Source organism: Pectinophora gossypiella, chromosome 19 (assembly GCF_024362695.1).
Source record: "Pectinophora gossypiella chromosome 19, ilPecGoss1.1, whole genome shotgun sequence".
NCBI classification, from domain to species: Eukaryota; Metazoa; Arthropoda; class Insecta; order Lepidoptera; family Gelechiidae; genus Pectinophora; species Pectinophora gossypiella.
In genome coordinates this window covers 13,942,014-13,965,354 of record NC_065422.1, presented here as the reverse complement: position 1 = coordinate 13,965,354, position 23,341 = coordinate 13,942,014, and the positions used below count along the sequence as shown (strand labels likewise).

The 23,341-nt window shown below is 37.8% G+C and overlaps 2 protein-coding genes across 2 annotated transcripts in view; one reads left to right on the top strand and one right to left on the bottom strand.

The window, feature by feature from the left end:
* The window catches only part of LOC126375408 (transmembrane protein 131), a 39,127-nt gene extending 33,459 nt beyond the window's left edge, over window positions 1-5,668 (bottom strand). Inside the window, exons 1-3 of the mRNA XM_050022315.1 lie at window positions 5,472-5,668; window positions 4,987-5,039; window positions 3,822-4,076 (exon numbers count right to left, since the gene is read on the bottom strand). Coding sequence (XP_049878272.1) covers window positions 3,822-4,076; window positions 4,987-5,039; window positions 5,472-5,565 — 402 coding nt within the window. The 5' untranslated portion in view covers window positions 5,566-5,668. The remainder of the gene's footprint in view (window positions 1-3,821; window positions 4,077-4,986; window positions 5,040-5,471) is intronic.
* Window positions 5,669-6,177: 509 nt separating this feature from the next.
* Window positions 6,178-23,288, top strand: LOC126375684 (protein cereblon-like). Its single transcript, XM_050022777.1, has 10 exons — window positions 6,178-6,346; window positions 6,521-6,678; window positions 7,922-8,121; window positions 8,529-8,696; window positions 8,890-8,994; window positions 9,119-9,243; window positions 9,609-9,751; window positions 10,528-10,630; window positions 21,651-21,795; window positions 22,023-23,288. Exons 1-10 carry the CDS (start codon window positions 6,334-6,336, stop codon window positions 22,195-22,197), a joined length of 1,335 nt encoding a protein of 444 aa, XP_049878734.1. The 5' UTR covers window positions 6,178-6,333; the 3' UTR covers window positions 22,198-23,288.
* The last annotated feature ends 53 nt before the right edge of the window (window positions 23,289-23,341 follow it).

Below are 23,341 nucleotides of genomic sequence, written 5' to 3'. Positions count from 1 at the left end.
CCCATCTCAATCAAGCAGAGGGTATCTTCCTAATGGTGGTTCCTCGGTGGGAACGAGTGTTTTGGAGGGCAGATCTCAAGTCGAGAGCCATAGGAGCCCCATTTACGATCCGACACTTAGACCAATATTTAATAGACACCTCGACGGGCCTTCCACCTCCCAAAGTAGAACACATGACGCTGGAAGTTTGGAAATGTGGGGGTGGTCGAACCAGTTGAGCGAGTGGAATGAATCACAATTAAAATTGCTAGCATCATCATGGCGCGAATCCACTCGTAAAACATATACCGTCGCTTGGAATAGATGGTTATCTTGGTGTAAAATTCACAAAAATAATTCTTTAAGCCCTAGCGGCTCAATTCTGGCTAAGTTTCTAGCTGATTTATTTTTAAAGGAAAACTTTTCATATAACACTATTTTACTGCATAAGTCTGTAGTATCAACTCTCTGCGATTCTGAGGTCTCTGGAGTGTTAAGTTCACATGTTTTAGTTAAACATGTACTTAAATCTATTGCTTTGAAAAAACCTATACCACACAAGACGACAGTGTGGGATACCGATACATTAATGTCATTTTTGTCCAACTACCAAGTAAACGAAAATAATTACTTTTCTGTATCACGACATACAGCTATTTTGCTTTTATTATGTTCAGGAAGGCGATTACATGATCTAACCCTGCTTGCTGTGGATAGAGAGCACTATACGGAGTTTGACGACCATATTGTTATGTGGCCTTTATTCGGTTCTAAAACGGATAATTCTAATTTCAGGCAATCGGGATGGAAGATATTAAGTAATTCAGCGAACAGAAAGTTTGATATCATATTTTGGGTTAAACGGTGTATTGATTTACTTCAAGATAGAAGAAACGAAGCAAATTGTTCAAATCTATTTGTTAATTTGAGAGGACAAAGTAAAGCAGCATCCAAAACCATAATTGCTGGATGGGTAAAATCATTATTTGTAGAAGCAGGTATATCAGCTCCTCCTGGAAGCGTACGTTCAGCAGTGGCCTCAAAATATTGGTCTGATAATGTATCTGTCGACGAAATCCTTTCACGAGGAAACTGGAGGTCTGGTAATACCTTTCATAAGTTTTATAGGCGTGAAGTGATTCCAAGTTCTTCTAATACATTAAGAAGTTCTTTTGTTCCTATTAATCATAATTAGTTTTGGTGTAATGTTCCTATTACAGTTGTCTTTTGTTATTTGACATTTAATTTACTATGAATAATAATAAATCTTTCATTTACTTCGCACATCTGTTAGTTATTATTTTATCTACCTATTATAGAATCTATATTTACCTTTTCCTTCTATATATATCCTCTATAACTCTTTAAGATGATATCACATTGGCGTCCATTACCACCAGGCGATAACAAACACGTCTCAAATAAATTATGCTTCAAATAACGGTCAAGGATTTAATAGCAGCGTTTTACCTGAAATAAAACGCTTATTAAATACTTACCTTATTTGAAGCATAATTTAAGGTCTGCCTGATGGCTTTTCGACCCAATGATCGTAGCTGTCACACAGCCTGCCTGGCGGTATTCTAGTAGATGGGATGTGCGAAAGAGAGGGCGATATAAGGCAGAAAAGGAGGTAAGATAAAGCGGAACACGGATATGCCTATCTCAAATAAATTATGCTTCAAATAAGGTAAGTATTTAATAAGCGTTTTATTTCAGGTAAAACGCTGCTATTTTATATTTTTGTATGGTTTGGTAAACATTAAGTTACGGAAATGACACCATGTAAACGTGGGAATTTTTACTATGTTAACTCCATAAATAAGGACACATTCATCATTTACAATTAAATATTTACTAGTTAAATGTTGCAGCATTGCTTTATAATATCTCCTAACTTGAACATAATTTGAAATTCATTCAAAGCAATACATCCTATCTTACAAAATCATGTATAATTTACGTTAGTTTTATAGTTATTGTTTTTTTTAATTATTAATAGGTTTTTGAAGCTACAGTGAATAGTTTACAAAGAGAAATAAGTCAAACAATAGGAATTTGAAGGATTAATTGCAAGTGGAAAAACCGTCTAACGTCAAAATTTTCGACCCAACACAGAAACCAATAGGCTCTAACTTACATTAACTTTAATTCCTCTATATATACAAAATTAATATTAGTTTAAAAAAATGTCTCTTGAAATAACAAAACTACCTTCAGAACATGACGTCGCGCTATAATTATTAACAAAAAAGTTATTCAGTTTTTTCCTCCTCCTGTAAAGTTAGGTCTGTGTAAGATAGGAGTATTTGCTTCTTCCCCGTCGCTATGTTGATACGTGTCGCGGGTCGCGGATCGCCTGTCCCCTGTAAGGCGACCCTATCTCTGACATAATACAATGGATATTATATGTATCGTTGTTTACGCGCGGCTTGTTGACATATTAAGTATTTCATAACCTTATCTCCTTTTATTAAAACATGTCATTAGGTTGTCGTAAAGCCGTGTATTAAGAAGATTTTTAGGCCGCCTATTGTGCTTATGTTTTATTCGTATGTTTATGTCCTTTATACATGTTGTTGTGCAATAAAGTATTATTGATTGATTGATTTTTATGTAATTTCTTACAAAATAACTCTCCCCAGTCAGCCGGAGAGAGTGTAGAGCATACTCCACCATGCTGCTCCAGTGTGTTTGTGGAGGTGTTTGGGCTAGTAGCTCGGGCCTACGGCACTGGCTTAACGTGCCTTTCGAAGCACGGAATCATCTTCCTATTAGGTGATTCAGCCTGCAATATCCTTACAATATAAAGTGATCTCGACAATGCCCCCATCAGGAATGAAACCCGGACCCCCAGATCATGAGCCTAACGCTTTAACCACTAGACAAGTGAGGAAGTTGTTATCAATTAATTCAAAATTCATTCATTCACCAGGTACTTAATCATTCAAGTAATCATTAAGCTTATACATTGTTTTAAGCTTAGCTAGTCGGAAAGCCCTACAATGTGTGCCGGAGCCCCGCTGCGTCCCCCGAGGGCGCGTGACGCGGCGCGGGTCAGTTCGGTGCGTCGAGCGCTTCCTGCGATAGTGACTTCCAACGATAACCTAAAAATAGTCGCGCTATTTGTCGCTCCCACGAGCCCCACTGTCTAATGAGTGTTACATATTCAAGATCTTCAAATAGTTTAAATTCTAAAGTACATTAATTTTGGAAGCTAATTAATCCAGTCTTAACCCTCATTGTCAAATATCATTAAGAGATGAAGCGAAGGAGAAATGCTCTTTCTACTATTTTAAGTAACTCGAGTAAAATAAATAATTTATTCAATTCTAATTGGAGTGCAGCATGTAGTTATTAGTACACTTATGCTACACGCTTTGTCCTAATCATAGTTGTTTCTTTACGATTTAAGGAAATAAGTACTTAATTGTTTTCCTTAACAATAAACACGAAGTTGTTTAGGCATATCTTTAAATGTGGTTTAGGTATATAGCTATGTAAGCATGACACAGAAGGATAGGTACCTATGTGAATTTTAAACAGTTTCGTAACCCTTTCACTGAAGTGTTTGTATGGACAATTTAAAAAAATCACGAACAGTAGGCGGCCCAAGACGAGGCACCTTTTTGCACAGGTTTCATGCCCAATGAAACTGACCATGTTTAATTTTAAGGATCCTTTTTATTCAGGTGGTCGAGCCTTTTGCCAAGCATAACATATGTTAGCAGTGTGCTTACCTTCGAAAGTTCGGTGAAGCGCGAGTACTAAGTTCATCTTGCGATGGATGTACCTCTGACTAGCCCATTGGGATATAATCGTGAGTTTATGTACGTGCTTACCTTAGCTTCGAAGAATGAGGCGTGGAAGTCAGCAGTGGTGCCGGAGACGGAGGCGAGGTGCAGCGTGTTGTTGGCGAGGTTGGTGAGCGTGATGGCGGCGGCGTGCGGCGTGGCGAGCGGGCGCGGGCCCAGGTGCAGCGACGCGGGCGATAGCCGCAGCGCCGTGCCCGGCGGGCCCGCGCCCGCGCCCGCGCTGCTCGCGCCCTCCGCCGGGCCCTCCGACGAGCCCGCTGCCCCGGAGTCTTTGCCCCATTCCTAAAGCAACAACAAATGTATAAAAGCTTGCTTTTCACCAGAGTCGAGACAAGCTAAAACTAATTATTACAGATTAAATTTTGAATTAGGGGTTTATAGTCATTCTTTTGACAATGACTACTGACTAAAGAAATAACAGTGGATCAAGTGCGAGTCTGATTGGCGCACCAAGGGTTCCGAGGTTTTGACTTTGCTATAGAAAAACTACTGTGTCCATACATCGAAATAGGTTGCAATTAGTTTACCAACTGCATATGAATTTGTAATTGCTCAGCAGTACAAAAAAAATAAGGCTAAAAATGGCTGCTATATTTTTGGAAGCGTTAAATTATAAAAAGCTTCATCTTTCTTTATAGCTTTAAGGGCATAACATTAAGTGTTAGATGCTAATTTCAGAGAAAAATGGTCTTGCACAGATGGATGCAGAAGACCACCTGTGACCATTATGGGAATAAGGGTTTCCATTATACCTTTTGAGGTTCAGAACTGAAAACACAACCTTGTAACCCCTTGTGGGGTGGACAGAGCCACAAGTTAACAGAAGATAACTTGCATATTAACAAAGATAATGTTCCTCTGCTTTATGACTTCAAAAATGATTGGACATAAATTGCAGTTCAGATGATAAATTATGACACAGCGTCTGGTTCCTCTCAGTTAGTCAATGAACATCTATCAGTTCATTACTAACTTTCATACCTTGAGATATTAACTACATAATTATTTTATCTGTTATAAAAATCCACAGAAAGTAATATTTTATTATATAAAAAATTTTTTGCCACTTTATATAAAATCTTTATAAATTATAGCCATAGGCCTACATACCTATTACCTACTTATGTGTGAAAGCATGTTTTAAACAAGAATCTTTTACATAATCTAGATAAATATTTCCAATACAACAAACCTGTATAGTGATCCCCTCTACCAAGTGGTCATGTACACCTGCTGATGAGACCCCTGCAAATAGAATTCTATGTATTAAATATAAGTTACTGGTGTGTACTTTTTAATAGAATAGAGTAGGTATCACATGACATAAGTTGTCATAATAGGCCAGGTAGCAGAGTGCATCGAGCAGGTGTGCGGTGGGGCCTGCGGCTGCGGCGCTGCAGCGCAGGTAGAGGCGCGCACTCCCGACATAAATACCGACATAATGCAACAAAAACGACAAACAAGACCGCAGCGGCCCCGATCTAAAATAACATCGTGCTGAGCGATACAACCGTCTTCGCATTAAATACCTCATACAGGCATCAAATACTTCAGACTCCTTAATTCTCTTAGGCTATTGCAAGATTATTTTATACTCGTAATTTATCTCTTGGAACCACTCTATAGGAGAGAGGAACAAGGTAACTGTTTTCGTTGCAATGAAATAATCGATTTTACCATGGCTCTTTCCCTGCGCTGTCAGTTTGCTGTTGTGTGATATATCCAATAACGTCAATATTATAATGTAACACCACACAATTTTGCGATACATTTTATTGTACTTCACAACGACACTATATTCACATTTCTCAAACACAGTTCTATATTTTTATTGAAACTGCAACTTCTATTCACAAGACGTGCGTTCACTCATGAAAATTATACACAGATAATAAATTTAAAAAGTGAGTGTGTTGCCATATTTAAAAACACCTAAACTGTTAAAAAATCATTTTGCGTGTTTTAAATTTAAGACATAATTATAATGTTTGAATAGAAATGCGAAATTTAGATTTTCTTAGGTTAATCAACCACATATTAATATGGGCATCGGGTAAACACAAACATTTGAAGACAATTTTACAAAATTTTGTTTGAAAGTTCGGAGCAAGAAACACACAAGATGGTAAAATCTCGGTTAAAATATGACTTTGACAAATGGTATACTAAAGGTTGATATTTACATAGCTAGCTAAGCATTCTTTAATTGTTTGATACTTGCAGTAAAATAAACGTTATAAGTAGTTCAAACTTGTTTCTCCTGCATTTTTACAACTCGTTTTAAAAATCGATTAGCATAGTTAATTAGTTCTATGTTTAATTGAATCTACTTGTGAAATAGATTTCTTATTGTTCGGTATTTGCAAAATGTAAATTCTGTTTTACCTTTATCCATAAACTAATCTAAACAGAAATTGGGCAAGCTTGACTGATTTATTTTTGTTATTCTTGCTCTGTATTCACAAATTTCTATAGTTATTGAAGGAAAAGGAAAGAAAAAGGCTTCAAAATTTCTTTGCTCAGGGCTCTAAGAAGAATCATGGACGACAACGGTAAGGATAATGTATAGCATATGTTATTTATTATACTTATTATATTATGGTTCAACCATCATACTGCGCATATTCAGGGTTTTTACTGACCAGTTTTCACATTATAAAGGCATATAATTCGGGAGTGGTATTTTTTCCAGTACTATGTATTTAAACAAAGTGTAAAATTGACAGGGAATGAAGATGGGGAAGAGAATATGGGTGGACCGGGCGGGAACGGGGGAGAGGGCGACGGCGACGGTGCGGGGGACGAGTCTGGGGAGCCACAGCATACCGACTCTGACGACGAAGAGGAAGAACAGTTCGATATATCACTTGCTGCTTCACACTCGGTCAGTCATTTCTCTAGCATTATCCCTTTTGTCACAGGGTCCACTTACTTAACCTGAGGATTTCATAGGTCCGGTCATTTATAGAAGAGACTGCCGGTGTAACCTTCCAAGCTGAAGGGAAAAGCTTCCAGCCCAGTACAAGTTAGGTCACATACCTCTGAAACACATTTCTAATGTGGGTTTCCTCATGTGATTATCATCTATTATCCAAACATGAATTCAAGAATCTTCGGTTTCGGCCCATGCTGGGATTTGTACCTCATATCAGTCAGTCAAAAAACAGAAATATGGGCATTATTTTATTACTTTAATGGGTATTATTGCATAATAAGGGTTTAGAAAACTATGCTGGTCAGTAAGACTGTCCATTTATTATTTTTTTGGTGAAATTACATTAGAAATATAAATCAAGTCAAACAAATTTTATTTTATTAGCAAATTAAATTCGTCCACGTGGCGTGTTATAAAAGAGAGACCTTTGTGTGTGTGGGAGAAAGGTTAAAAATGCTTAATTATATTATTTTTAAATGAGGTTAGAGTATAAGTAGCTCAGTTAAATAATGAATTGTTATTAATTTTTAGATATGATAATTTGGTTTAATATAAATTTAGGATAATACGATCAGAGGAGGCTAACCCTAAAGTACCTATAAGCTTTCATCTGGAATTCAGAGATGAGAATGCTTTTTTCATACAAATGTTTTTTCCCGCTACTCCCATTCCCGTGGGAATTTCGAGAATTCCTTTCTTAGTGCACCTCTACGGTACTTAAGCTATGTCCCTTCCAAATTTCAAGTGCCTATGTTTAGCCGTTTCTGCTGTGCGTTGATATGTCAGTCAGTCAGTTTCTCCTTTTATATATTTAGATAAGTGCCAATAACAAGCTGCCTACTGTAATCCAACTATTGGATTACATTTAAAAGGTTCTTAGAATATGCTGGATAGAGCTTGCATGGAACTCCTTGGCATTTTATTCTTATTCAATTCAATGTTTGAAGTATAACTTCTGTCACATTATGGTCATTTAGACTGCCTTTTTCATTCTCCTCTTCTTCACTAGGTATATTATGGTCCGTGAGTTGATAAGACTTTACCACAGAAACAGTGTTTTATGAGCTCCCTGACTGAAGCAGGCCATGTCAGGAGCCTTTGGTAGCTCATTAGTAATCGTGACACCAGGATGGAAAAGGTTGGTCGTCGACCTCCCAACCTACACGAGAGATGATGGGATGCGTGGTTGCAGTACATGGGCGGGCGGCTGGTGCCGGTGCGCGGGCGCGTGGTGCTGGAGGCGGGCTGGCAGGGCCGCGTGCCGGTGTGCGCCCACCACGGCGCCGTGTTCCCGGGCGAGACCGTGCCCATGCTGCTGCCGCACGCGCACGACGCCGCGCTGCTGGCGCGCGCCATCACGCACGACAAGCTCTTCGGGCTGCTTTGCCCTGAGTAATATATTCTCTTTCGATACCGGCCACTTTATACTTATTGCAGGTCCAACTTGTATTTCAACCGATGTACATGAAAGTCTAATCATTTGTCATTAGATACACACGCATGTCCTACATTTGCATGTTACGCGGATTACCGCGTAATGCGCCCCTGTAATGGCCCAGATGGGTCAGTTCGCATTTAGTCTTATTTTTTATACTAAGTATCAAGATTGAGTGTGAATTGGTAATCTTTGTTTATAATTGAATTGGTTATCTTAAGCACAAAAGTTGTAATTCTATCTCTAAAACAAAATAAGCCCAGAGATTATACTTTACAATCGAAATGTTATTTTATTACGTATGAATTGTTGCAACGCCATAAACCCGCTCTTTTGAATGCGTATAATGTGTGTGGTCCGGCAGCGAGAGCGGCACGATGGTGTCGGGCTACGGCGTGCTGTGCGAGGTGTTCGAGGCGGCGCTGGGCGAGGGCTCGCCGCCCACCTCGCTGAGCTTCAAGGCGCGCGCCTGCCACCGCTTCCGCTTCGTCGACATGCCCGACCACGGCGTACCCATGCACCTCTACGCCAGGTACGGAACATCTTTTTATACAAACTTACGTATACTACAATATAGTTATTGAGTTTTAATTGTCCTGTGACAGGTTATTCTATCAAAATGCCTTAAAAAGCGGAAGTCGATCTTTGTAAGATAGATACTAAGACGTGTGTTTGCAAATTGATAAAAAAATCGTTCGCATGTTAACGAGCTATATCTTCATCAGGATGCGGTTCGTGGAGGTACGCGTGCTGCCGGAGATCCAGCTCGGGGACCCACTGCGGCCCTCGCGCCTCGCCAGCCTCGACCCGCATCGCCGCGCGCGCACGCCGTATGCACCTGTCCTATATTATGTTCACACAATTATCCTAACAGTACTGTTGCATCTTACCACTCTAACTGCATGTGGGTCAGTATATTATAAATATAACAAGGAACGAATGTGTGTTGTGCAGGCTGGACCGGCGGCTGCGCGGCATGGACGCGGCGGTGACGGGCTGGCCGCTGTTCGTGTACGACATCTTCGACTACAGCCGCATGCGCACGCTCATACAGGGCTACTTCACGACGCTCACGCTCGGTTAGTACCAATGTATTTTATTTTTAGTGTTCTCGGGTAGCTATTCAGTCTATCTATATATATATATATATATATATTTCTTAAATACAAGCCTATTGTTATTTAAAAAATATAAACCATCTGGCTGCTAATCTGTCTTTATATGGTTCACCAATCATCGTATTTTATCTAGCTTGAAATCAATATCAGGAGTGGTTGTCTTACGGTAACTTGAACTTGAACACCAACAGATACAGAATATGTGTGTAGGAGAAGGTAGTCCACATCGTACCACATAAATATATCGTACGTTCCGCTATATACTTAACAATATTGTGTAAGCACGGAATATGTGTGCACGATGCGAGGTGTGGCATTAACCCTAGACGACAAGCTGCCGTCGGAGCCGGTGTCGCTGTCGTTCTGGGTGGCGCGCAACCTGGCGCTGTCGCCGCGGGACGGGCTGGCGCTGTTCGTGGTGGACAACGCGCTGCTGCGCCTGCACATGGAGGTGCGCGACATCAGCCGGGTACGTACACAAGCCACGTGCCGCCACGCCGGCGGGCAATACAAGGTCGACAGGTTGGAGATTTCACTGTACACACAAACTACAAAATCTGGACAGAAAATATATTTTTCTTTTACCTAGTTACACGCTGTACCTTTTAATGTTGTTTTGTGTAATGTTATAGGTTAATAAACATTTTTAAATTAATTGACAACATTTCATTTTTACTAAGGTGCCTTAAATCGAAAACCATTTCGAGATATTTCTATGATTTACACAAAACACATTTTTTCAGATTTTTTAATTCAGTAATAATAGAAATATATTGAAAAATCCACGAGGTCAGAAGAGGAAGGCATAATAAGTTCAGACCTTTACATAAAAATTATAAAAAAAGTAAATGTCATACATAACATGACACTTTGTTTGCGACTTGTTTTAAATACGCATGCAAAGGTACATTACATTAAACTGCCTTCATTCTATCAATGGCAGAATCCAATTTTCAAAAAATATTTTTTGTAACTTCTAGTGGAAAAATCTTGAAAAGAAAAAATACGTGTCTTCTATTTAAACAAGTACTTTCGAAATAGCACAAAAAAACCACGGCTTAAAAATTTGAAATGTTGTCAATTGGACTGTGAAGCGCGGTTGTTCGTCCAACTTGTGTGTCGCCACGGAGACACGTAGCCCAATTGGCTGAACAGAGCAGTTGGACCACTGCTCTGGAGATAATTTTGCCCTCACTTTACCTTGTATATTATTTAATTTATTATTATCCATTGGTTGTGTTCCAGAAAAACGTGTTATGTTGCGTGTCGTGCGCAGCGGAAATCGCGCGACGGGAACATATCTTGGCTATGTCCAGCGAAGGAGTGCATTCTAACTACACAAATTTAGGTATGGTTGCTCTTTTATGTACATGTTCGGAACTTGATTTGTATGGACTGTTTACGTAGATGGTTGGTCGAGGGTTCTAATTTCAACTACAGCAAAACACCAGATTGTTTCTTGTCACTATTTAATTAACTTGTTATTAGAATACACTTTTACACTTTCGCGGGAGGCGTCGGCCATTCGATTCGTCCAATATTGCCATACCAAAAAATTTTAATTATTTTTATACTTGTGTTGCCTGCCAGCAACATACTGCGGCCCAAGGAAAGGAACAGACAATGATTTTAACTACACATAAGTTAACTATTTGAATTAAAATTCTTACTACTTAAAATTAACTGTAATACAATTCAAATTGTCTGTTACTGTCATATAAAACTTAGGAATTAAATCTTACATTTTAGTTGCTTAGAAGCAGGAATATAGGACAAACTTATGTTATGACACATATAGTTTAGTACCTGTTATATTAAACATTACGAAACAATATCCAAATTGCTATTCGCTTATCAATTATCACTATATAATTAAATATCACTCGACAGGTAATGTATTATTAGTTTAAGAATTTATCATAAAATTATCTAAGTAAAGGAATTGCCATTTACACTAGATATATGTTATTGTCTTGTCTGTGTGTGTGGCGTCCTTTTATAATAAACAATTTCTATTATATTCTATTTATTCTATATAAAACATTTTTCAATAGGTACATTCTAAGATAACACAAACAAATTTTTGGAACAACCTATAAAACTTTTAAATTAAGTACAAGGAAGGACATTGGTTATTAAATATAAAATCTTATAATTAACCGTATTACCTTTTTAGCTTAGGTATCTAGAATACGTTCTTAAGTAATAGAAACATAAAAAACATAATAATGATGTACACACATCTGACCTACAACACAATGACCTTATACTTCATACACCTATTACGGTTCTCTATTTTTACGCATAATTTTTTATGTAATAATTTACCATGGCAGACTGTTACTTATCCTATTATTAGTTACGCATACTATTAATTTGTCATAACTTTTTAAGTTTAATTTTGTAACTGATAACTACTATAAGTATAATAATTAAGGTGTTCATTTTTCGTATTTTTTCCATTTATTCGTTTAGTGTTGAGTTCTGACCCGGTGAAATGTTAGTTGGCGAAATCTTACATTCATTATCTTTAAGTTAAGCCACAATTTTGTAGTATTTACTGCAGATATCATAATGAAATGGTGCATCGAAAGTTGGTGTCATTTCAATTTGTGTACAAACAAGAAGATGTCACACACACATACGACTAGGTTAGCTATTAAAAGAGATGCATAATTTGAAGTCTACTTCTAACTTCTAAATGGCGCATTTGGTAAAGCAGTCGCCACCATTCTTAAATTTCACGGTTCAAACCCAACTGCATGTTTTTAATTGTTTTTACTTTTTGTATTTTTTTACCCCCCGTCTATTTTTAAAGGAATTTTCAAAAAGTACAATACAATACAAATACACTTTATTGCACCAAAATAAAAAGAAATAATTACAAAGTATTACTTTTACCAATAATATTATAATTATAAAATAATGTACTTTGCACTAAAGTACCTTCCGTTTCATCTGTATTTCTTATTCTGTAAAATTCTAACAGGCATTAGCCGCATCTGTGAACATGCGGCTAACTCAAAAACTACTGAACGGATTTTCATACGGTTTTCACCAATGAGTAGAGTGATTCATGGGGGTGCTTTAGGGTATATAATATATACAAGTTTTTTTTTTGTATAAATTGGTTCAAAAATAATGATAAATGTCAAACATAATCGTTACAAATATAGCCGACTGGGAGCTTTCGGCGAAAACGCTGCCTGAGCCCATTGAGTTATAACAAAACAACGTATGGTTGAATTGTTCCTCTTTTGTAGGTCTACCGAAAAGTCCACAATAGCATATGTATATCTTTTGAAGATCACTTATCATAACTTTGACTAGAGTCCGCGCCACGTAAGAGCGATATTACATCTTTCAATCAGATTCAAACAAAGATCGACCTTATTATTACGGCACTAAGTCTGCCCGTGGTAAATATTTCCACAATGTAAACAACATAATAATTATGTATAAAGAATTGTGTATATGTATTGTATGACTATACAAATAAAGATTACAGTACAGTAATAATAAGGTAGATTTTTCCTAAATTCAAAGTTTGTCGCATCGCGTTTGAAAGATGTAATAGCGCTTCAGGACGTCCCGCAAGCACGGCGCTGATGTCGCAGTATCCGCATATAATTATTATGACTTGTCATTTAGTTCCAATAAAATCCGCGGGACTTCATACGTGGACCGGACTCGACGTATCCAAGGGGATACGTATGTCAGTGACAGCTGGTGATAGCATGCGGAACACTTAGCAGCTAATCGAATTCTGTGTTGTTTTCGCGCCCAGTCCAGACGACTTGCAGCGCATTTCTGGACTTATATTTACGCGTGGTGTTTATTGTTAAGTTAGGTTAGTTAGTTTAGGTTAGGACGTCTTTTTTTAACGAGGACGTTAGACTAGGACGTATTGAAATAGTATTTCGATATATACGCGGCCTGAAATGGACTGTTTCGGGGACCTGAACTGGTTGCTATCGAACTTATTATTACGTTTTCTTGATTAAAATTCATAAATAAGTCAAATAGAAAAAAGAAAAAGATTTTCGTTAGTTTTAGATCTGTCATTTATGTTTGTTTATTATACATAAGAATTTCAAAATGTATCCTTTTTTTGTCCCAAAGGGCAAGGCAAAAGGATCTATGCCCATACAGCCATGTCTTGTGTTTTTTTTTCTTGATGATGATTAATGAAATGATGAATGGTGATGACGATGAATGATGAAACCTAAGCCCCCACCCTCGGAGCAGACTCCTACTCCGAACCCCACACGTAGTAAGCGGCTTGTTGGCGCAAAGCGAAAATAGATAGGTGGTACACTTGTTTATTGAATATTCCGATTTAATAATACTATCGGGAATGTTTTCCGACTAACTTAATGCGATCATTAACCACAAAACACCACTTCGTATTAATTATTTAGATTATTCAATGAAGAAAGCAACCTTCCCGTTCCCGTTCCCACCAAAAAGTCCGCGGCAAAGAGAATATAAATAAATCTGTATGTTGGATGGAAAAACAAGTAATTATAAATGACCACTATAGACCGGCAAATGCAACAACTTTTTTTTTGTTTGGTTTTCCCCGAAGGGCAAGGCAAAGGGAACTATGCCCATACAGCCATTTCATTTTATGTATTGATTTTCTATTATATGTCCTCTTTTAAAACACGGTATTTACCCATTATTTAAAAATGTTTAAATAATATGCGTTTAAACAAAAATATTTTTCCAATATTCCTTTTCTCAGATTGTAGTATTTTTAGTTTTTTATTTATATTTATTCTCTTCATACAAAATCTCTTTATAAATTTTCACTGACATTCTATTACACTTGTCAAGCAGTCAAAGCCTTTAGAGAAAAAAAAACTATCACGCACACAAACTAACATTGACACCTCTACACGCTCAGCAAATACACTGTAATCTGCACCACTACAAATGTAGAATTGATCAAAATTGAGGGTCTGAAATATGGTACTTCTCGTATTCGGACCCTAAAAAAAAAAATTATAAGCATAAAAACTATACTCCGAATAAGAAAAGTTTTGGCACGGTTCCCTATTTTTACGCATAAAGGGTATAGCGAGGTAAGGAAGACGAAATGGCCCCCATGGCCCATGACGGAATTATCATTTGTACTGGTATTGGCACTCTAAAAGAATACGAAATGTAAGGTCGTTGACCCCTGACCTTGACCTGTCTTTGAGATATTCGAGAAAGTTCGTACGCGCGCCGAGTTTTTTCAAAATTTTTTTTCCGAAAAACTATAAAAGCTAGAAGGATGGGACCAATTGCGTATAATTAGGGATACTTTGAAAAATATTCTGTATTTTTTTCAGAGTTCTGGTGAAATGACAACTGTGCAAAATAATTAAACAAAATATAAATATATTTTTTTAGTACTGTTCTATTATGTTTACCGCGCCAAAAAAAATATATATACTCTTTGATTTATATACTTACACCACACAAAAACTGATCAAAATCAAAGAGGCGCTTCTTGAGTAATTATGAATTTACTTAGTGTGCGTACGGCTGGTAGGAACTAATTAAAGAGGTCGTTTTTAGATTAATTATTATAATTACATGTTAAACAGAATTTTAATCATCATCATCACTATTTTCATTTATTACAACATTGATTGCATCATTTGAAAATATTTTCGACAGAATTTCAGCAGGACGTAAAATGCGAGATAGATATCTCGCATGAGCTAAATAATATAATTATTACACTTGCGATATATGAAAATCGACTTGCGAAAATCGTATTTTGGGCAAAAGAAAACCCATTTATGCAAACTGTTTACAATCTGTACTACGAACGGGTTTATAGTTGATTTTGCTGGGCCAATTTATGGTACGGAAAATGATGCCACTATTATGAAGAAAGTGCTACAGGATGCTAAACTTAAAACTCTAGTTCGTAGTACAAATTGTAAACGGTTTGCATAAATGGGTTTTCTTTTGCCCAAAATACGATTTTCGCAAGTCGATTTTCATATGCCGCAAGTGTAATAATTATATTACTTAGCTCATGCGAGATATCTATCTCGCATTTTACGTCCTGCTGAAATTCTGTCGAAAATATTTTCAAATGATGCAGTCAATGTTGTAATAAATGAAAACAGTGATGATGATGATTAAAATTATGTTTAACATGTAATTATAATAATTAATCTAAAAACGACCTCTTTAATTAGTTCCTACCAGCCGTACGCACACTAAGTAAATTCATAATTACTCAAGAAGCGCCTCTTTGATTTTAATCAGTTTTTGTGTGGTGTAAGTATATAAATCAAAGAGTATTATATATTTTTTTTGGCGCGGTAAACATAAAAGAACAGTACTAAAAAAATATATTTATATTTTGTTTAATTATTTTGCACAGTTGTCATTTCACCAGAACTCTGAAAAAAATTCAGAATATTTTTCAAAGTATCCCTAATTATACGCAATTGGTCCCATCTTTCTAGCTTTTATAGTTTTTCGGAAAAAAAATTTTGAAAAAACTCGGCGCGCGTACGAACTTTCTCGAATATCTCAAAGACAGGTCAAGGTCAGGGGTCAACGACCTTACATTTCGTATTCTTTTAGAGTGCCAATACCAGTACAAATGATAATTCCGTCATGGGCCATGGGGGCCATTTCGTCTTCCTTACCTCGCTATACCCTTTTTATGTAATAATTTACCATGGAATAATGTTACTTGTCCTATTATTGGTTTCGCATAGTATTAATTTGTCATAACTTTTTAAGCATAATTTTGAAACTCATGACTACTTTAAGCATAATAATTATTTATTTATTTATTATAGGTTATCAACATGATAATCGACAGTACATGTTTTGACACATTAGCACATATAAATACGTAATTGATACCACAATGACAATAATGATATGTAAGCATAATTATTATAAGCATAAAAACTATACTCCGAAAAAGAAAAGTTTTGGCACAACTTTGAACATTTCCGAAACTTACTTTTTCCTTGGCTGCATTTGGTTCATGATTGTGACTTTTTTATATTTTTTGACTCTATTTCATGCTGTTGGTTATCATTCAACATACTTTTCGTGTGTAAGATAAACATGGTGGCGGCGTAGGGGTGGCCCAAGGGCCACCCCTGCCGCACCCTAACCTACTGTTATGCCTTGAAAAAATTATGACAAAACACTATTATTCTAAAAAAGAATTATGGATACCTATTTATATGCGAATCAAATTTATACCAACAAATATTAGTCCAAAAATAAGTTATACCTAACAAACCAGTATTCTTAGATGTTATTAATGGGAAAGTACTATTATGCTTAAAAACGTTATGCGAAAAGGATTATGAAAATTAAAATTATGACAAAACCATTTAGGATCCCATCTGTTGCTTTGTTGCACTCGCCTTGAGCCTGAAACATACAAAGCATTTATGAGTTACTTTTTTAATCTGTCTTATTCCATTAATTAACTAGTACTTTTGGTTTAAATTCGAAAAAAGTATTTTTGGTCCCGCATGTAACAACCTAATATGTTCACTCTGGATAAGGAGCTCAGTTATTCGAGACGTTTTCGCCAGAATGATAGGATGTTTTTGTGATACAGGCACCTCAGAGTTATCTAGTCGGCCTCCTACTCTTAGCAGCCCATCTTTATCTAAAAAAGGGTGAAGAGACTTGAGGTGCTTTTGCACGCTTTTTCTTTACGTAACGATTCTAATTCATCACAGAAATGAATAGACTGCTCGTGTTTGATAATCAACAGAAATGCGTGTTGTAACTCTACAGGAGTGAGTACCTTATCCTTGACCTTTGTATTATTTTTTATGATATGACAGAACCTTACAATATAGGCTATCACTCGTATCATTTTATTTAAATCTGAATACCTATCCAATTATATAGTATTCTAAATAAATAATCATCTGTAGTGACAGATAGTACTACTTTACCTGCGGGGCCTGCAGCTTTCATCTCAGGTAAGTCATTAGGTAAGCCCAACTTTTGGTTATCAAATTTATACTCACATTGCAGGAACTTTGGTCCCTCCCATCAAAGAGAACAGTTCGAGAGCTCCTGAGGATTAATACCTCTGTTGATCAAGTCAGCAGGGTTGTCTGCAGATGAAACAAAGAGCCATCGTCTTTTATTAGTTTTCTGTTGAATCACACTAACTCTGTTAGCCACGTAAGCTTGCAATTTCGTAACTTCTGTTTTTATCCAAGCTAGGGTTATTTGCGAGTCCGTAAATAAGTATACGTCATCAATCTGGACATTTTTATGTAAGGTTTCATAAACTCTTTCCATTAGTATGGACAAAAGCAACGCTGCATTGAGCTCTAGCCTGGGTATTGTTAGTGGACTAGCCCGCGGGTTAACTCGCGACTGGCACTATGCTACAGCGCCGGTGAGTACGCTGCTCCTGTTTGGAGCCGTTCTACTCATGCAAAGGAGGTTAGTAGAGCTTTGAACGACACGTGTCGCATTATTACAGGCTGTCTGAAACCAACACCGGTTCATATGCTGTACCCTCTTGCTGGAATAGCACCCCCTGAAATCCGACGGGAGGTTGCTGGCGCTGTAGAACGGACAAAAATGATAAAGGACAGCCGCCATCCGATGCATGGTGACATTTCGGTGCCTCAAAGGCTTAAAAGTCGTCACAGCTTCCTTAAAGAGGTGGCTCCATTGGATTCCGAACCTAGCCAAGCCCGCTTAAATCTTTGGCGGCGGAAGTGTTCTCCCACCCCTTTTATCGCGCCATCGGAGGGTCTCCCGCCTGGAAGTAATCTAGCGTGGCCAACATGGAAGTCTTTAAATAGGCTCCGGACACAGGTTGGCCGCTGCAAGGATAATCTCTGCAGGTGGAGATACCTGGTTGATGGTTGCGATGATTGCGAGTGTGGAGTATTACCACAAACTATGGCTCACCTTTTGTGCTGTCCTAAGTGCCCTAACACCTGCACTATTAAAGACCTGTTCGAAGCCACTGACAATGCTGTAAGCGTGGCCAATTATTGGTCAGCAAAAATTTAGTTTCGATCGCCATCGACTCGCAAAGAAGAAGAAGAAGAACTCGCGACTTAGAACAGAGCAAGTGTAATTCAGCCTTACCTGTTTTGTCGACCACGCGTAGATATATGCAGCAACCATACCCTGTAGTGCTCGATGCGTCGGAGAAACCGATTAGCTGTATTGTCGCCGCAGTGTTGGTTGGGATGTACCTGTTTAAATTAATAGGATGCATGGTAGACAAGCTCCTTGCGAAGTCTAGCCACTTCGGGTATGTTATTGTCCCAGCCAACATTGCGTGACCAAAGCTTCTGCATAATACCTTTTGCTTGTATTATAATGGGCCTCGCAAATCCCATGGGATCATAGAATTTCGCAATGTAGGTAAGAACTTTCCTTTTCGTAATTACCCTTTCATTGAATGACTCGGGACTGGTAATAGTAAAGCAGTCCTTGTTAATATTAAGCGTGAGTACCAACGCCTTCATGTTAAAATTGCCTTTTTGTAAATCAAGCACACACACTAAATTGTCGTTCATTCTCTGGTGTATCAGAAAGCACGCTTGGTGTGTTAGAAGCCCATTTATGTAAACTGAAGCTCCCATAACCTAACATCTCACGTAACTGCCTTTTAGCCTCAAGCAGTTGTTGCAAGTCACAGCAGGAATACAAGATATCGTCAACATATGTACAGTTTCTTATTATAAATGCAGCGAAAGGTAAGTCGTTTTCGTGCTAGCTCATGCAAGCATCGAGTAGACAGATAACTGTACGACTTTACTCCGTAGGTGACAGTATCAAGACGAATACATTGTATTGGCTGACTTGGATTGTCACGCCAGGGAATGTTCTGGAGAGAAGTGTGTTCCGGATTTACTAATATGTTGCGGAACATCTTCTTAATATCTGTGCTGAGAGTGTACTCTCCAAATCTAAACAATAATACAATATCAAACAACTCTTTTTGTTCGATGGGCCCATTCAATAAAATATCGTTCAATGAGACCTTCTTATTGTCTGTCTCCCAAAACTTCTTGATACTGTCACTTACTTCTGTGTCACACTTAGCACAAACGAGAGATACAACCTGGTGTTTAATGAAGTTAGCAGCCAACGGGCCAGCAACGACATGGCCAAGCTTGGTATTCAGGACGCAGGGGAGCGACGATTGTTGCTGATCAGCTAGGCCATTGTGTGCAGTCAGTTGCTGTGTCTCCTCAAGCGGCAGAAGAATCTGGAAAAAACCATCCGCACCAATGAGCAAATTTATTTGACGGCTGATTAAAAGTTGTATCTGCCAATGTGACACCGGGAGGGATATGAATGTCCGTTACATCAATTTGTGCCTGAGGCAACTTGCATGTAATTTTGTCTACTACATGACAGTTAATAAGTGTGTTGAATGGGGATGTCAGTGAGTGAACTTGCAAAGGAATACAATAGCTGACTTTACTTGTGCTTTCGGTCACACCAATGAGGTTAATATCACTTCGCTTAGGTGTGAGACCCAAGACCTCAATGGCTTTTTGTGTGACAAGCGATACTTGTGAGCCAGACAGACTGCGTCCAGATTTTCATCACTGAAACGAAATTTCTGAAATGCTCAGCATTTGCAAACTTGGGCAATAGTGGTAAATCCCAAATGGTGTTCACATGTTCAGAAGCTATCTGCTGTTTGTTGTAAAATCGTTTGTATTGTGATTGTCATAACTATATTGTCATAACTTTCACAGACTAAAGGAAGGTTTTTAATTAAATCGTAAGGTTGTCCCTCTAGGAACGACCTTAAATAGTATAATTTTTGCACGTTATCCATGGCCTTGTTGTTATGAATAACATTTGTTTTGTATGAATGCTACATACTCAGAGTATTTGCCGGAGAACGTAGGTATATTAATATTCGGCAGTTTTGGCCTACAAATGACACTACTGCTACCTGACTCCTGGGTTCCTTGTGAACAATCGCTCTGTTTCTTAATATTTTCGTTTAAAACAGTTACACAGTGAAAATATCTTTTTTCTACCTCGTCTATATTTTCTGTGTCTGACGAATTTAAAGCCTATATCTTCATGTTATAGGCCTCATACTCCTTAAAAGCCGATAATAATTTGTCACGTTTGGTAATTAATGCCTCAGTGGAACATTTTCGTACTTCATTTTCGTCAGACACAAAATAAAAATTCTAGTTACAATACCTTTTATGTATCCACGAGAAACACTTAAGTTTTTTAATTCCTCCATTGTATTTTCGCTGTACTACTATATTAGTATAACAAAACTGCATAAACTTGTTGAAAATGTTGAAATACTTTGATAATAGTTATAACAAAACACGACGCTAAGTTAAAAAGCAAAGGTGAAAACAAAATGGAGTTTCTAATAAAATTAAGCAAAATTAAAAATTTTGAAAAAAGCCCACGACGTTAAAAATCTCATCGAAAAAGAATAAAATAAAACAAAACCCCCGACTTAATCAAATTATTATGTACCTAACGAAATATTATAATAGACTTAAAAATACTTTTTAAAACAAGAGTTGATATCTCGAGAAATCGGTAAAAGATATACTTAAGTACCTAAACAATGAATATGGATGTTTATAGTTTTTTCCTAACGTGTCTGTTTCTCGAATATATACCTAAGTGTAGCGATAATAATTTTACTATAATATATAACCGAGGAATATCCGTCGGGGGCTGCCTTTTCTATATGACAACAAAAATTTAATCATACTCATAAGTGTATTTTATGTCGTCGTTAAACATCTACAATTCTTCAATAATTATATTCACGTCACTAGAAAAACTTTAGCTGGGTTAATGGCAGCCCCCGACGAATATTCCTCGGTTATGTATTATGGTAAAATTATTATCGCTACATTTAAGTATATCTTCGAGATTCGGAACATTACTTTGCACAAACGCACACACAAACATCTCTCACCTCACCCTAAACCTGCTACGTTCCGTCGCGTCGTGGGTAAAAATAAATAGAATTATCTTATTCAATTTCTGTAAATTAAAATCGACCAATGACAGCGCAGATTGAAGAGTCACTATTTAATTAACTTGTTATTAGAATATACTTTTATACTTTCGCGGGAGGCGTCGGCCATTCGATTCGTCCAATATTGCCATACCAAAAATATTAATTATTTTTATATTTGTGTTGCCAGCAACAGTACATATTTTGTTACCTTTGTTTTGTTGTGTTCGTTACTGGGAATAGCCTGGTTTATGTAGTTTATTTCTAAAACATTATAATCTTGGAGTCTTGGCGGCATTTGCTAGGTAAGCGTGTTCCAACCGTTGCCAAACGCGAACCTGTTGTGAGTAAAACCATCGGCCGCGTGTTCCAGGCGGCTACATGCACGACATCGTGACGGTGTCGCGCGCGGCCAACACGGAGCTGACGGGCACGGCGTCGGCCGAGTACTCGTGGTTCCCCGGGTACACGTGGACCATCGCCGTCTGCGCCGCCTGCATGGCGCACGTGGGCTGGAGGTCAGGCACGGGTGCTATACGTTCATATCATATACATACAGTAGGTCTACCCGACACGGTACCGCTTTCGCCTCATCCACTATCATTAAAAGATTCATACTAACTTTTCAGTTCATGAACAAGTTCAGGGGATTAAAAAGGTCATAACAAAGCAATTCATCCGAAAAATGAAATCGACATGGCGATCGTAATCGGCACTAGTTTAAACGTGAGCGCGTGTGCGGCAGGTTCGACGCGCAGAAGCGCAGCCTGCGGCCGCAGCAGTTCTACGGGCTGTGCCGCAACTACGTGTGCCCGCGCGCCGCCGACGCCGCGCCGCTGCCGCCGCTGGCGCCCTACGCGCTGCCCGGGCGCCGCCCCGCGCCCGCCGCCGCCGCCGCCCCCGCCGCCGACATTCTGTAACCCGTTCCTGTCCGCGACTGTGGCCGGTGGCACGAGCGAGCTTTGCTGGGCCCCAAACTCCGACAGCGGCTGTACGAGATAGTCTTCGAACGACAATTTTTTATACAAAATTGCCAAGAAATGCTGGTATAGTTTATTCAATACGACTGCTTCTTTCCTCCCTCGATAGAATAATTTACTGTTTCATGTCCGCGATCAACATAATGCTAAATATAAAATTTGCTATTAAAGATTATTTTCTCTAGTTTCCACAGTGGATATGGAATAAACTACTAAGTACATAAATATACCGAATATTAAATATATAAATAAAGCAACCAGTTCACATAAGCCGATGGTCCAATACTTTTTTAGATTTTTCATTAAAAACAGAAAATGCTAACTGGACCAACTGCGAATTTACTGAATTGTAAATTGAGTTAAATGCGAATTGAACCAATCGCGGCGAGACAGGATTCCAATTATTGATCACACGTCACAGTAATTTAGTCTGTCGATTTACCTCTCACGAGAACTATTCGGGGATCGCAATGAACAAACTTTTACCTTTTTTTAATGATTAATGCCTCTTTGCGTATTATAACGAACTGGTCGAAAGCAAAAGAGAAAATTCAAAATAAAGATAAGTACACCATTAGTAATAAATTTTATCGGCATATTATCATTATAATAAAATTTTAAATATTATCCGCGCCTGTTCCGTTATAATACGAATAAGCAATATTAATATAACACTGTGTAAAATATTTTTCACTGTTTAAGTATCATATTTTTTATATTGCTTAACACATTGACATATTTAAATTCTTTTAGCAATATTACCTGTGTGTGTTGTTATGAAGTCGCACTTCTCTTTTTTGATCTATAAATCTAATGATGGGGTTGTAAATAAAGGGATATTGTTTCGTTGAAGTCAAAAATATGAATAGAAATGTGTAGCGAGCCATTGCTTGCGACGTGACTGAATATATGAAGTATAAGGTTGCACATGGAGACATGAGCGATGTAGCGACAGAGTGTTGGTAACTAGTGTATCATACTGCAGTTGTACTAATTTGTAGGTAAATTAAATATATCAATATGATTGTTCATTGCTTTGTTTCATTTCGTCTTAACAAGATTATGACGAGAAACCTCTCACATT

Bases quoted from the DNA above. Each gene is read 5' to 3' on its own strand.
- LOC126375684 (XM_050022777.1), top strand. The intron at 9,244-9,608 runs GTTAGTACCAAT...CATTAACCCTAG, and splicing joins CTTCACGACGCTCACGCTCG to ACGACAAGCTGCCGTCGGAG. The intron at 10,631-21,650 runs GTATGGTTGCTC...CGCGTGTTCCAG, and splicing joins TTCTAACTACACAAATTTAG to GCGGCTACATGCACGACATC.